Source organism: Terrapene carolina, unplaced genomic scaffold, assembly GCF_002925995.2.
Source record: "Terrapene carolina triunguis isolate 2854851 unplaced genomic scaffold, T_m_triunguis-2.0 Scaffold21, whole genome shotgun sequence".
NCBI classification, from domain to species: Eukaryota; Metazoa; Chordata; order Testudines; family Emydidae; genus Terrapene; species Terrapene triunguis.
In genome coordinates this window covers 20,142,461-20,158,633 of record NW_020664372.1, presented here as the reverse complement: position 1 = coordinate 20,158,633, position 16,173 = coordinate 20,142,461, and the positions used below count along the sequence as shown (strand labels likewise).

Sequence of the window (16,173 nt, the reverse complement as noted above, 5' to 3'; positions counted from 1 at the left end):
AATATCTAGATGAGTTGATATACCCCCTGGAAGAATCTCCTTACTTCTGGTTGAGAACCACTGCTGTGCATATTTAACTCTTTTGTCTTCCCTCATAAATCAGTATCTCCAGTCCATGGTAATTTTTCTTGCTCCTCTCTGAAATCCCTTCAGCGTTTGCCAATATCTCTCTGGAAATGTGGTGCCTAGAACTGAATGTAATATATACCTAGAACCTCAGAGTTGCGAACACTTTGAGAATGAAGGTTGTTTGTAACTCTGACTTGTTCGTAACGCTGAAGAAAATGTTATGGTTATTCTTTCAAAAGTTTACAACTGAACATTGATTTAATATAGCTTTGAAACTTTACTATGCAGAAGAAAAATGGTGCTTTTAACCATCTTAATTTAAATGAAACAAGCACAGAAACAGTTTCCTTGCTTTGTCAAATCTTTTTTTTAAAACTTTCCCTTTTTTTTAGTAGTTTTTAGTAGTTTAGTTTAACACAGTACTGTACGGTATTTGCGTGGGGTTTTGTTTTTTGTTTTTTGGTCTCTGCTGCCTGATTGTGTACTTCTGATTCCAGTTGATGGTTTGTGCTGACTGGTCAGTTTGTAACTCTGGTGTTCATAACGCTGAGGTTCTACTGTAACAGGTTCTGCCAGAGCAGATCTATAGAGAGAGTTATCCCAAGCTGCGCTCTGTGAGACAGTTGATTGGGTGTACATTCCATTTTTCTAAGTAATCCTCACCTGTTTCTTGATGAAGACAGGTTTTTTGCAAAAAGGAGTTCACTATCTGAGTCATATTTAGTCAGCATTAATTTTGCCCCTTTCTTCATTTATTAACAGACCTACAATCTCCCTAAGTATTTTTTTTTCATTTGATATATTTGTAAAAGATTTTTTTAGTTCCATACCATTAGGCTTCTTAGCATTTCCTTATTTTACATTTTCCCTGCATTTTCTGTGAAAACCTTACTGATTGAATGTATTAGTTGGGTTGCTTCTCCATTTTTGTTGTTGTTGTTGCCAGTATGGTTTTTTAATCCTCTGTTCTTTGAGTGGCTCCTTGTGGAGCCATATTGGCGGATTTTCTTTTTGTGAATTCCTCTTTTCTTAGAGGATTTTTAGACTGTGTTGTGTATTCTAGGATTGGTCGGCCTCCTTCCACTTATTGTGCTTAACTAGATTTCTTAATTCCCTCACATGTCCTTCTTCGAGATCCCTGCTTATGAGATATGTGGCTCTGGTATTCAGAGCTTTGAGAAAAGCAGCATCTCTGTCCCCTGCAAGGATCTGAACTTTCAAAGCTAGGCTATAAAAGGAATCCACTGCCCCAGCCAATATTAGTTTCTTCTTTACTGCAGCTCCTTATGGCAAACATTAGGACCATCTCTCCAGGCCCTTTGCTCAGATACTTTTTGTAGCCCTATTGTTGACTCTATTATGGCTCCTCATTGAGTTAAATCAGGGGGAGGCAACCTATGGCACGCGTGCCAAAGGCAGCACGCGAGCTGATTTTCAGTGGCACTCACACTGCCTGGATCCTGGCCACCGGTCCGGGCGGCTCTGCATTTTAATTTAATTTTAAATGAATCTTCTTAAACATTTTAAAAACCTTATTTACTTTACATACAACAATAGTTTAGTTATATATTATAGACTTATAGAAAGAGACCTTCTAAAAACATTAAAATGTATGACTGGCACGCGAAACCTTAAATCAGAGTGAATAAATGAAGACTCAGCACACCACTTCTGAAAGGTTGCCGACCTCTGAATTAGATACTATTCAACTTGAGTAAGGTCATCAGAATCTGACTCAAAATTGTCTCAAGTGTTGTTAGTAATGCTTGTTTAATACTAATAATGTCCATAGGTGGAGCTCAAAGTGCTTTACAAAGAAGTGTTAGTGTCATTGTTCCCTTTTTACAGATGGAGAAATTGAGGCACAGGGAAGTGACGTGACTAGTGCGAGGTCACCCAACAGGCTAATGGCAGAGCTGAAAATGAAACGCAGGACTCCTAAGTACCAGTCCGGTGCTCTGTCCACGTGGCCACATGGCCTCTCATTTAGGCATTCAGCAGCTCATTTTAAGGGAGGCCTTTTGTTAAGAAAACATTCATTTCACCTTTAAATGAGATGATTTAGAAAATTCTTGAAGCTTCAAATCCCATGCGACTCCAGGGTGGTGGTGTTCTTAGAGTTTACCTTTTAAAAAACAACAACAATTTTTAAGGAATTTACCTGTTGCCTTGCCTTTTAATAAATCTCAGTTTACATTAATGGAAGAGTATTACAAATACTATGTTGGAAGCTACTGGGGTTAATCATACTGGCTTGGTTGGTTTTGCAGGTTGGAATTGTGGGAAGAACAGGAGCTGGAAAGAGCTCTTTGATAGCAGCCCTCTTTCGGTTGGCTGAACCCAAAGGACGAATTTGGATTGATAAGTACTTAACATCAGAACTGGGACTTCATGACTTGCGGAAGAAAATTTCAATCATACCTCAGGTATGAAGCTAACTTTGTCCTCCACATGCATTTTCATTTTAGGGCTGTAACATTTCAAAGAACTCTGTCAAGATCATTTTTATAATCATTTTTTCTTTTTCTCCTCTCTGTTGTTTGCAGTACTCCTAGATCCCTGAATTTCATCCTTGTCCATTTTGTAAATATTAGTTTCCCTGTTCTCCCACTGTAACCTTAGAATGGAGCAGAAATAATCACGGCTTTTTTAACAACTTCATTATCTATGGATTTCTGTCACGTCAACCAATTATTTTGTGTGTGCATCAGTGATGTCAATATCAGCACAATTCTAGAAATAGTTTGAATTAAGTTTGCTGGCTAACTACTGCTGAAGAGCCAACACAGAGCATAAAATACATTTGCTAGAACCTAAAAATACGAGTGGCTATTGTTTTCCATAATATCTCTGCAAAGGACTACTAAATTGAAAACAAGAGTCTATATATTTAGTATCCAAATGATTCAGTCTGAAAATACGGCAAAATGTCTTGATCATTTAAATCAGTCCATTCTTGTGGACTAATTCTTCAACAACTGCTAAGAGACAATAACTGAGATTGTGCTTCTCTGTAATCTGATGTATTTGAAAGAATTTGAATAAGATCACATTCTTTCCTACAGACTGCCTCTTCCATAACATATAGGATCAGCCCTTTGGGTCTGACTCTTTCCTCTTCTCTGTCCTCTTCGTGCTGCTCTGACAGGAGTGATGGGCAGTGCAAGCAGTATGCCACCTTCCCCACCAGGAGAAAGATGCAGAGAGGGCATGGCAGGAGTGTGTTGCACTCCAGCAACATCCAACTGGCATATGATCCCTTGGGGGCTGTTGCCAGCTGTGCAACCTGCACCGGGGCAGGAGCTGGGCAGAGAATCACAGACCTGCAATGGGTTCCCTGATCTCTCACCCCTCAACTGGACTACATGGAAAGTGGTCCAGCAGAGAATGTGTGTGTGTGTAGGGTTTTATTATTGTTCTCTTTTTTTAAAATAAAAAAAGCAAAGAAAGAAACCCTGCTCTCCTCTCCCACACACATACATGCTCCTGAAATCTAGATTTGTTTGTCAGTGTGTGATTTTTGGTTTTTCATGTATTTGAATTAAATTCTGAGTGAAAATTAAACACACTTTTTTTTTTTTTTTTTGCATTGGTGCTTTAGGCACCTGATTGACGTGAATGTTTGTAATGTTTTCTTATTTTACGGCTATATCCATATCATAATATTATTTGGGTGTAAGCACAAAAATTAATAATAAACAATATCAATGGCCAAACAAGACTTCACAACTAAACATCTGTTTGCCCCTCAGCTCCTCTCTCCAACAATAGAGCCTTTCTAATTTTTAAATCACTTTCCTCCTTCCTCCAGAACTGACCATACATTTCCTACCAGCTAAAATGCCAGTCTGAAGAGATGCTATTTCAGGGATAGGCAACTTATGGCACGCGTGCCAAAGGCGGCACGCGAGCTGATTTTCAGTGGCACTCACACTGCCTGGGTCCTGGCCATCGGTCCGGGGGGCTCTGCATTTTAATTTAATTTTAAATGAAGCTTCTTAAACATTTTAAAAACCTTATTTACTTTACATACAACAATAGTTTAGTTCTATATTATAGACTTATAGAAAGAGACCTTCTAAAAACATTAAAATGTATTACTGGTACGCGAAACCTTAAATTAGAGTGAATAAATGAAGACTTGGCACACCACTTCTGAAAGGTTGCTGACCCCTGTGCTATTTGCACTGCATCTTAAATATTACCATATTCTGGCTTTGGACTATTGAAGGGATCAAACTCCAGAGCTGAAAACCTTCTCCCAAAAATGTCTTGCCTCTTCTCCTCAAAAAGATGAGTCTTGTTGCTGACCTCTAGAGCATTCTGCATGTCGTATTGCGTGGAAGTTTTCTTTTGAACCTCATCTGCAAAAGAGGTATAAAAAGGGGGAGTAATGGAAGAGATCACAAACTGGATGATGAACAGCAGCAGCAAAACCAATTGTAGCCCAACAGCAGTTCTTACTGTAAATCACAAAGGAGAAACAAGCCCAAGCAGTGATCCACTAGCTATATTCCCTATGTTCAGTAATCCAAGGACACCAGTTAAGCAGCCAGTGAGTACCAGCCTTCCTCTGTCCAAGATTGGACTGGATGATGACCCTGATGCCTACCTCTGAATAGTGACCAATGGTGTTCAGTGAGGGTAGTTGTTCTAGGCCTTCAATTTATTAACAGAAGAGGCACAAGCCATGTGTTAGGTCCTGGCTGAGGATGATGCTACCAGCTACAAAGCCATAAAGCTGCCATCCTAGACCTGATGAGGGGCATTGGAAGAAAAGTAGTTGTGGTGGTTCTGGAAGTAGCCCTTTTCCTCATCAGAGCAGCCACACACCTTTACCCTACAGCTAACTGAAAGAGCAAGCGAGACATTGTTGCAGCAGAAGAATTTTGTATGACCCACATGCCTTTGGATAGCTGGGCCTATGCAGGTCACCAGATTCCATGGGGACTCTGACCTAGCCTCTGGCCATAATTCCCCTTTGAGGTGGGAACATGGCTCTAGCAGCCATGACTATAGGGTGCTCCCTCTGCAGTGCCCTATTCCTTTCATGAACACATGGCCTAGGAGGCATGTGCTTTGCAGGTAGCTCATCCTATTTGTTTGGGTGACGGGAGGAAACACTTGGTTAGACACCAGTGGGATTTGTTTGGTAGGTAGCATTTTAACTGTTAATTTCCAGCTTCCATTCTGTTTTGTTTAATAACGTTGGATCCAGAAGCCTTTTACCATATTGGTGTCTGAATGTTTGTGGGTCCATCAGCAGGGTGAAGAAGTCAAGGTAGCACTCACTTAATGTACTGTTTTATATGTTTATATTCTATTATCTCTCTTTTTAAAAATAACTGTGAATGTAATAAGAAGGTTAACAAGCAATGGCTCTTTAATGCCTCTCTTTGTCACCTGGCTTTCTCTTTTCTTTCTTGAGACTAGAAGCCAAACAAAAAGAGGTAGGTATGCTGTTACTAGCAAAGAAATACAATTGGATTGCAGCCTAATGTGGGCCGTCTTTTGTTTCTGCATACTGGAGGCTTCATTAATGCACAGTGGTGCTACTCAGTGGAGTTAGTGACCTTTTTCTATTTAAAGAGGACTTTACATAGACTTAAATTCTTTCTCTTTTGTTTGTGCACAATGTTCTTTTCTCCTGAAAATGGATGATGATCAGTTCATTCAAGGGCTACAGGGTTTTGAGAACTTTAACTACAAATATTTCAGGTGATTTCCACATTTGGATATCTGATCCCAGGTGAACAAAATATAACTTTAGAGATGGAAAACTGCTGATCAAATGCTGTCTCCACACCGTGAGCACTCATAATTAATTGTATATGTTATTCATGCAGAAGTTTCCTGACCTGACCATAAAATTATTTTAATAAAGTAAAATGTTGTTATTTTTATCTTGCTAGTTATATAGAAGGTTTTTGTCATAGTCCCCAGGGGTTTTAAGTGTCTGAAGATTAGCAGGTAGGGTTTCTCTTCCAGATAAAGAGAGGTTTGTTTTCTACTAAGTATATGCAAAGGTCTAAGACCAAGGAATGACTTTAATCATTTTGGAGGGTGAGGGAATAATTATATTATAATAAACATTTTGTACTATATTACTAATATTTGTATAAGTAATAAAAAATAGCTACATAACATGGAGCAACAGTTTGTAGCTGCAATCCTCAGCATTCTCTGGGAAAACTATGTAGTCTAGCTGTAGGCGTTCAGTAAAATATATCGTGTAGCATGCTAACTGAGTCACTCTCCAGAGAGTGGTGAGAAACAAGACTGAAGTTTCCTTAAATGTGAATTTAAATACCCACAGAAATAAAAATGTGCTTAGGTTTCTAATTGTTTGCTTGGATAGAACTGTTTGAAGGTTGTGTCTGTCTGTAAATATGATCTGTTACCCTGACTGCAAGCATTTTTACAACAATTATTTACAGGTTTGGCTTATTAACTTCCTCTCATAAAACAGGCTATTTTAAATACTAATCTGTGTCAGAAATGATAATTAAAAATTATCCTTATCTGCTGTTGCAATACGTGTTTGCTTTTAGGATGACTTATAATAGTTATGAACATTTTATAAATTCAGTTTCTTATTTTGCCAACCTATAAAAATAGATTGAATGGAAAATTATCTTAACAATACCTTCAAAACATCTCAAATAACTTATTAAAATGTGTATTGTTAAACAAATTACTTGCAGTGTTGTTTTTTTAAAGAAAAATGTTTCCTCAACCATTCTGTTAAACCCCTTTGCTAATTCAACAGGTTTTTATTTAAGTTTCCTGATGCAACAAATACTTTCAAGTACTTGGCACATTACAAGAAAATAAAAAGAAATCAAACACATGATCTTATTACATTTTTGTACCACATTCTGCCATCATCAATACCTTCATAATACTCCAGGAATGGTTTAAAAATTAACACATCATAAAAGGTTTAGGTCCAAATTCTGTCCAGATTTTCTTCACCCTCATGCAGGTCCATGGACACCAGTAAGGGTCTTCATCAGGGCAGGATTTAACCTTTAAGATGTGTGATGTCTTTAAAAAAATCATATCATATAAACAAATGTTTACTCTTTTTTTAAAAAAAATGTAGATTTAAGAAACTCTGGTAACAAATCAGATATTTCACAGTCCTCAACAGCATGATGATGTTTTTTTTTGGCTTGGATTACCTTGTGTATGACATCAAGAATTACTGACATCCTAACATTTCCTCCAGTCCATGATTCTCAGATTGTGCCATCTCTGCTTGAATATCAGCAGCATTCAGGGCTGTTAGTAGAGAATTCTGGGGTAAAATCATGTCCCTCTTGCTTTTGTTGACTTGAAGATCAGTTTGTGGCATTGGGCTAAAGCTCAGTGGTTCAGCGCTCTCCCACTTTTGTTGCCTTAACCTTTTGATTTCCTTCAGGGCCTTTAGGTAGGAACAAACTTATTTCCTGGTCTTTTCATTCTCTCACACTTCTTCTTCCCTTCAGAGCATGGAGGTCTTTGCCTTCTGGGTCTTCCAGTGTAGTGCCTCCCTGACAGGTCCCTCTACCTCTCCTCTTCATGGCAGAACTGCCCAGAAGACACCAACCAGAGACCAAGCAGTGTTCATCTAACAAGGCAGTTCTGTTTAGCAGCTCAGGAGAGCTTGGCCATGCCTGTCCACAGTTTGTGGACCCTTGCTCTGCCAAGGGGAGAGGCTCTGAGTTGGATTAGTTTGAGAGGGTCTGCCTCCCATCAAGCCACAATATATTCCACACCGAGAGAGAGAGCACAGAAAGGAAGGAATAATCTGATAGGCTCACAGGAGGAGGAGTCCAGGCACCCCACACCTGCTCCAGGAGTCCAACCCAGATGAGTCCTGCCACAAGTCTTTAAATAGGACACTTCTCGTTAGGCAAGGGGCAGGCATCCTTTCCAGCTTCCCTTCCTCTCAAGATGAGGCCAGGGAATTTTAGAGGGATACCCTAGGCATTTCTTCTCTTGGATGAGGATCCAGAGGGTGACAACTTCTTTGCAAAGGCTGTCTCTATCCCAAGGAGCACAAAAGAGCACACCTTATCCCACCAGTGACTTAACAGTGATTTTACACACCCACACAGAGGCTAAAAAAGGAAGAATAAAAATCTAGCAGGTATGGGTCCCCCTCACCAGATTCCAGTTCCAGCTCATTAACTGATATGGGGTGCTAGAACATGACAATCAAAACAAGATGGGAGGGGGTGGTTTGAACCCCATTTGCTCACTAACTCCATAGGCAGAAAAGTGGGGTGACCACAACTGAAATCCAAGAGCAGAAAACCCCAAAGTTGATCAGTCCTCAGACTGCAGATCAGAGGCTGCCTTTCCCCTATGTAATGAAGGAAGGAATAGGAACCCTTTTACAAGGGCAAAATGTTTTAGAAAACAAGCTACAACATTTTAGTAAATTCAGGAACCAAGGATGTCATCACATTCCTGCCTGAGGTCTGTGAAGTGGTAGCAGCCCTAACCCAAGGTATGTTTAGTCCCTCCATAGAATGGACTAATAGTATATCCTGGCTGTCTTCACCGGGGGCATTAGGATGCCAGCAGCAGGTCTGAGGGATTCCTACTGCCCCAGCTGGGAGAATAGGCCATAATCATCCTCCTCCTTCTCCCTCTTTGATTCCCTTCACTGGCTCATTGTATTTCACTGTATCAAGTTAAAGCTTAACCTCCCCTCAAGACTCTTTACAACTCTTCCCTCCTTAGTCATTTGCTCATTCTTGTCACCCCCATACTCTGTGCTCTGCCAATTATGTTGTCCTTTAATGCCCATTTGTCTGCTTCTCCTAAAAATATCTCCAGACTTTCTTCCACATTGTCCATAATATAGAATTCCCTCCCTGAACTAATCTATACTTCTGCTCCTTTTCTGCTATAACACCTACAAGAAATCAGTCAGTCATGGCTAGATTAAAAAGAAAATTCAGATGATTTGGAACCATCAACTTGGGCATGTAGGTAGCCTGTGTAAGTGTGTGTTGTTTTCTTTGCCACCCTTGTCTTGCCATCCTGTTCTCTCCTTCGGTTTGTCACACTCAATGTGTTAAGTCTTGTTTGAAATTTAGAGTGTAAACTCTAAGGGGCAGTGATTATGCCTTGCCGCGTGTTTGCCTAGAGGTGCCCCAATTCTCTCTTGGTGCTACTGAAGTACAAGTATTAGTATTAACCATCATTAACAGATACATGTGTAGACGTAAATGTTGCAGAAAAGTTGTGAAATCTATTTATCTTTCAGATGCTTAATGTTAAAATTGGAGGGTTTCTCCAGACTGAAATAAAACAAAAATCCCAACACCTTGTATTCTACCTCTTGAGCCACTTGAGTCTTCTCCTCTGTCTGTTCCTTATATAGGTAGGGAGCAGAGTTTTAAAAGCACCCAAGTATCCTAGGAATGTAAGTGCGTTGAGTTGATCTTCTTGTTGTTGCTTGTTTCCGCTAACAGTGTCGGTGGATTTAATTGCCTCGCTTGTAAATATACTATAAAGTGTTGTGGTGTCAAAAGTAGCACAGATATGCCAGTTCAAGTACAGACAGAATAAATTGTTGCATATATTTCGATTTTGTCAAAATACCTGTATTTGTTTCATCTGTTTTATTAAATATCTTCATGCAGGCTGGTTATGCATTTATCTTATTTTTTCTTCAACATGCCCCAATACACCTCTGAGTTTTCTTTTCTTTTATTACTTCTGTGATATAAAAAGAATCACAACTGTTTTTTTCCTTGCATTGTACTAGGGATCATTTGTTGTTGTACTACATGTATGTGCCATGCATGCTTCAAATCAGCTTTACTGTGTTTAAATTCTGTGTTGCAGTATGAAAACTAAGTGTATATAAAAACTAAAATGTAATGTTGCATTGGTTTGTAGGAGCCCGTTCTGTTCACTGGATCTATGAGAAAAAACTTAGATCCTTTCAATGAATACACTGATGAAGAGCTGTGGAATGTCTTGGAAGAGGTAATTCCAAATATCTGATCATTTGTATCTAATGTTCACATATAAAATAACATTATTCATAGTGTTTATACATATTAGGTTTGATCTGGTTTTGTTGGATTCAGTAAGGATATGGCTGACAGAAGAAAGGAAAACAACTGTGGGGTGTGTAAATGTATATAAATGTCTCTATATATAACATTGACCTGCTGGATCTTGCATTAATATTTTTTATCATTCAGGATGCAGATTTGATATATTTTGATTAATTAAAAATAGATTTTTAAACAGTTTTAGACTTAACTGTAGAATTGAATTATATAATGTGTGGATATGAGTATGAAATGTAAATCTTACATGCTTATTGTTGTGTAAAGCATAACAAAAAATATTTTGTTAAGAAATGAGTTACTCATCCTACAGTGCATTGGCATACCTACAGGTGCAACTGAAGGAGGCTGTGGAAGAACTTCCTGATAAAATGGAGACACAGTTGGCAGAATCTGGATCTAATTTTAGCATTGGTCAGAGACAGCTCGTGTGCCTTGCCAGGGCAATTCTCAAAAAAAATCAAATTCTGATTATTGACGAAGCAACAGCAAATGTGGACGCAAGGTAAAACACCAAAGGCCATAGTAAAATGAATTATCCTGTTTGTACACGGTTGGTGTAACACAGAGGTGAACTGAAAAGCTTCATATCTTGTGCAGCCTGTGCTGGGGTTTGTGTTTTCATGCAACGCTGATGGCATCACTAATGCCTAATCAGAGCAGGCAAACCAAACACTGTACATGGCTTAAGGGGTTTGATCACGAAAGCTCCCCTGAATGCATCCTGAGAGGGGATAGATACAGGCTCTGTCCTTGGAAAGAGAAAAATATACTTGATTTCTGTGCGTAAATTAACATTTGAAGCTATTTACCCTGCAGCAACCATGGATAAAAGACTCCTTTTGGAAATGCAGATCAGCACTGTCAAGATAACCTCTTAGAGAGACAGAATGGATGAGGCAATATCTTTTATTGGACCAACTTCTGTTGGTGTCTCTCTAATATCCTAGGACCAGCACAGCTACACTGCAAACAAAAGATAATCTCTTGACAGACTTCACAGAATGGAAAGATTCTAAGGCCACCACCATCCTACAAAGATGAGGGACCTCATGATGAAAAAGTTAGGCACGGTGTTGGGGTCTGTTGATCCAGGAAGGGTATCCTGTGCACATAGTGACAAAGACTTGCAAGGAAAAATGACTGTGACAAATAACAAATAATATTTATTAGATCTCATTCCTTCCAAATGCTCAGGATGGTATTCAGTACATACAGTTGGTTACAGATAAAACCCATTAAATAGAGGAACTCAAAATCCTAAGAGATCTTCAAATATTATAGAACTAAAAAATAAAGTAGTCTTTAAAGCTCCTTTGAACACTGGTGAGAATAAGTAAAAGAGACCGTATTTTTTGAAAACACTGCAAATATGCTGCATCAGTTTGAGCTGAACAGATAGTTCCACCAAACTATGGTTTGAGAAAATCCAAGGACAATAAAACAGCAAGTCCCTCAAATAGATGCATTTAATATTTTTATCATCAAAGCAAATTGTAGTTCACTCACTGGTCAAAGAATTTATGCCGTATGTTCATGACTGGTCATTCAGTGCACTTTTTTCCACTAGCTGCAATCAGTGGAGTTGCTTTGATATTCAAATATAAAAGGAATTACAAAAATCAATTCCAGATATAATAAGGATCTGAACAGCATTAGTGAGAAGTCTTGCCTGTAGTATTCCAGCACGCTATACTTAATATTATTATTTATTTGAATTACTACAGCATGTAGGAGGTCTAGTTATGGAACAGGACCCCATTGTGCTAAGCAGTGTACAAGCACAGAACAAAGAGACGGTCCCTGTTCCAAGCGGCTCACAATCTGTGTATAAGATTAGACAACAGATGGATATAGACAGACGGCCGAGTTCAAAGAAACAATGAGAAAGTTTTGGTCAGCAGGATAGGCAGAGTTCTCTGCACACCAGCAGCCTAACTGTTGTCAAGCTTTTTGTAGGCATCATGGCAAAGGAGAGTAATGCTTTAATCATGCAAGATGATCAGTGCAGGTGGACCTCCTGTGAGGATCAGCTTGCGCGATTGGGGCCTGTTTGGTTTTTGATTTGCTCACTGTAGGTCACTTTGGAGTGGCAATGATTGTAGTTTCCCTGAGGAAAATTAAATTTGAGTGCTAGCAGAGAGAGAAAAGCTGACTGAGGAATTGTGAACATATTGCCACATGCAAAACCTACAGATTTTGTGGCCATTTCTGAGGAGGTAGTACAAATTCTTGATTTCCCCAAAGAAGTCGGTCATTCTATACACAATACACAGTTACTTCCACCACTGCAGTGCTGCATATTGCCAAACTGTTTTAGTACTGTGTGAGAGACTGGAAAGATGTGTAATGGTCCAGTGCTGGGAGAAGTTACCCTTCTGTATCAGAATGCCAAACTTCAAAAATTTAAGGGCTGTGTCCAGTGAAACCCTCCCAACTGCAGTTAACTGTACCTTGTTTACCTATAGTAAGTCTATAATTCTGGAAGCAAAGTATCATTGTCAGTTCTTACACTGCCGATAGCCAAGGTGGCACTCCTCTTTCCACAGAAGAAACGGGCTATTTTATTTTCACTTGTATTAAAAACAAAAAAACAAAAACACTAGCATTAGCAATTAATAGACTTCTTCCTGATTCCCGTGGAGTCCAGAACCACAAATTCATCCTTCCACTGAGGTATCTGCCCATGACTCATTTTTGTAACCTCTTCCTGGGAGAGAAGTGGTGCCAACAGAGAAGCTTTGCAGTGAAGCATGCATTTCATTTCTAAAACCTTTAGAGAAGAAAGTGCCTTTCCTTCTCCATAGATTTTGGGCTGCTAGCTTATTTTTGGCTAAAAAGTGATATTATCTGTGATTTAATCAGACCAATGGAAATTTCATATCCTTTTACTCATCCTCCCCATTTTGACATCTTTATTTTTTTTATTTGCACTATCTATTTAAATTATCTTACTTGACATGTGCTGCAGATATACTGCAATAAAGTAAATGTTTACTAATAGCAACCGTAAGCATTACAATACAAATGATTGAAGAGGTATCAACTTTAACTTGGAGTTTCTTCTTTGAGTTGGTTTGCACTGCAGTTTGCACTACCTTTTTCTTAAAATCTTGGGCGTAGATGTGGTGGTGGACTTTTAAGTATAGTGCAGCCTAATAGGATGCACATCAGGAAATACTGCAGTCTATTGCCAAATAGGAAATGGTCTAAATATGAAAGTTTACATAAGCCTGGTGGTCTAAGTATTTCACATGATGATTGATGGAAATTTAGCACAAGTTTAGCTTTTCTTCATGGTCATGAAGTTGGAAATTTTATCCCCATGAATAAAATAATTCTGTAGTAGTTAAATGATTCTTAAAAGTTGCACATGAAACCCTCGGCATCACAATTGGAAATGATATGAATCACTTTATTTCTGGCGTTATGTCTTGGAAAATCTCCAGTAATTGAGACTTGTGAAACTTTCTAGAGAATTTACATCCCTTTTTCATCCCCAGATAAATCTGTTTGCATGATGTTTAATTAAAATAGGGTTGGGTTTCCTTGTCAGCTACCATTATTTGGTTAACGTTCAGATCAGGTTTTTGTTTTCAAACATACATGAAGGATCGGGGCTCTAGTGAAGCTGGTCCACAGAGGTGCCTGATCCCAGTGTGAATTCACCCTGAGGAATGGCAAAGCCACTGCTACTTTGCCTCAGTTTTCCACTGGGTGGGTAGCTGTAATTCACATTGGGAATGGCATTTGCACTCAGTCAGCCCAGGCTCTCTGGCCCACACCCATTTTCCAGCTAAATCTGGGAGGGGCCTTTTTTGAGGCTTGCTTCCTTCCCTCCCTTGTTGAAGGTAAAGTTGCAGCTGCTTTCAACAACCACAACCCCCTTTTCCCCTTCCCTCCAGCAGACTGTCCTCCAAAATCTGCATAAATCTTGGAGTGAATCTGTCTCAGTACCTATCAATGATAGGTTCTATATTATTTTGTAACCTGTGCTGTTTTAAGTATGGGCCCCCACTTTTTTCTAATTAATATGGTTAACTCTTCTTTTGGCAGCCTCACTTTCAGAACTTTTTGAAACTGCACATACACGCAGCCATTGGTTTATTATTAGGGATCAAGGCCCCATTGTGTTAGATTCTGTCCAAAATATAAGCAAACATGGCATCTGCCCTGAAGAACTTACCAATAAAAGATGCAACAAGAGAGTGCAACAAACAATAGGAAGAAAGGAAGGACAAGGATGATAGTAAGTTCGTGTGGCTACAAAGGTTGGCAATGGGCACAACTTGTTTAAACTTTATTTTTAATTGTTTTCAGGATTTCTTATTAAGCTATAACTCCTTGTGCTCCCCTAATGACCCATCAGTAAAAATGGTTCTGAACTTACTGACCTTTTTAAAAAATTGTTTCCCCCTCTCTTCTATGTAGACCATCTCGAACCACCCCTCTGTCTAGAATTATTGGAGAGGAGGGGTGTATATAAACTATCCTCACAACTGCTTCAGATAGTAGGACCTTCTCTCTTCCCTGGGCTACTGTCTCCCAGGTGACTAAGAGATTGTCAGGGCCCTGGTTTTCCCCCTTGGACAGCAGCAGAGAGAATAGCAGGGGTTGGTCTCTGAGAAGAGGGCAGAAAACCTATTGGTTATGGATTGAGTGCTCTAATACTACCATGGTTTGGGGTCTGAAGGTGCCAGAAGGGCTTGCCTGTGGTCCAGGGCTGCTGGAACAAGAGTGCTCGAAAAGTCTGGCTCCAGGGGAGATGAGGGATGGGTGAGCAGGAAGCTCAGCTGTCCCCCGTAACCCTGCCTCAGTGGCAGTTCTACTGCTCCTGACTTTTCTCCTTTGGGAGAAGACAAGGACCTTCTTACGAGGCAGTTTCTTCAGGAAACTCCAAGGAAGGCTCCGCCCACACTGGGACCGTGTGCCCCCAAAGTCCTGGTTCCACAGGGAGCTGATCTTCTGCTATCTTTATGTCTTGCATCTCTAGGTAATAAACATATTCACAGGGCTGTCCCCTTTGCTGGAGAGAGTGTGGGTCCTGAACTACTAAACAGATGTCTTTTATGTAATATATGGATATTTTTATATTGCTGGGTTAATTTCAATAGGGGATATTTGCTTATTGTAGATACTCTCATTCAGACTCGAAATCAAAAGTTAGATTGACATTCTGGAAGATGTATATAGTGTGAGACCTTTGGATGGATGTGATTTAGCTTGGTGATTAAAGCAGTGGGATCTCTTACTGCACTTGCTGAGGAAAACGGGGAGCAGGTGCTGATCCCTCAAGTCAGGGAGAAGAAACTGAGCCATTCTCTCCCCCATTTCCATCTTGCTTTAACCGCTGACCTTTGGTGCACATGATAGTGGAAATTTTTTGAAAAAGAAACATTTTCATCCTTAACCTTCAGAATCCTCCCTTTGGGTTTCTTTCATGATGTGCCAAACCATATTGAAGGAAGGACATACTCCAGCACCTCTGCAAATTAGTATTTCCTGATGTTACAGTTATTTACAGTACAATCATAGAACTTCTCTGAAGTCAGATCATTGTTCATGTAGCTCTCTCACTTCCATTTGCACTGCTCTTTTTGTGTTTCAGAACGGATGAGTTGATTCAAAAGACAATCCGTGAAAAGTTTGCCCAGTGCACTGTGCTGACCATTGCACACAGGTTGAACACCATTATCGACAGTGACAAGATTATGGTAAGAAAGTTAACAGCATTGGTTCAAGTTCCCTCTAAATAAGATTGAATAGACATGGGTTTTTTTTTTATTCTGATCCAGGGAGGAAGAGAAGGTGGTTTTGGCAATTATAAATCTATGGAAAACTACCTTGACTAGCAGCTCATAGAAGTTAAGGATGGAAAAAGACCTATTAGATCGCCCAGTCACTCTCTCTGCTGATGCAGCATTGTACTCTACAGTCAGGGTCCCATGTACTCTGCAGACATAGAAATGTATTAAGAATCTTTCACTGCCATCTCTCGCTCCTCCCAGCTCATACCTGAAAAAGA

General features: G+C 39.6%; 1 protein-coding gene across 1 annotated transcript in view; it reads left to right on the top strand.

The window, feature by feature from the left end:
* Positions 1-16,173, top strand: part of ABCC4 (ATP binding cassette subfamily C member 4) — a 192,892-nt gene that overhangs the window by 141,609 nt on the left and 35,110 nt on the right. Inside the window, exons 27-30 of the mRNA XM_026656707.2 lie at positions 2,340-2,495; positions 9,970-10,059; positions 10,481-10,653; positions 15,757-15,862. Of these exons, the coding sequence (XP_026512492.1) occupies positions 2,340-2,495; positions 9,970-10,059; positions 10,481-10,653; positions 15,757-15,862 (525 nt within the window). The remainder of the gene's footprint in view (positions 1-2,339; positions 2,496-9,969; positions 10,060-10,480; positions 10,654-15,756; positions 15,863-16,173) is intronic.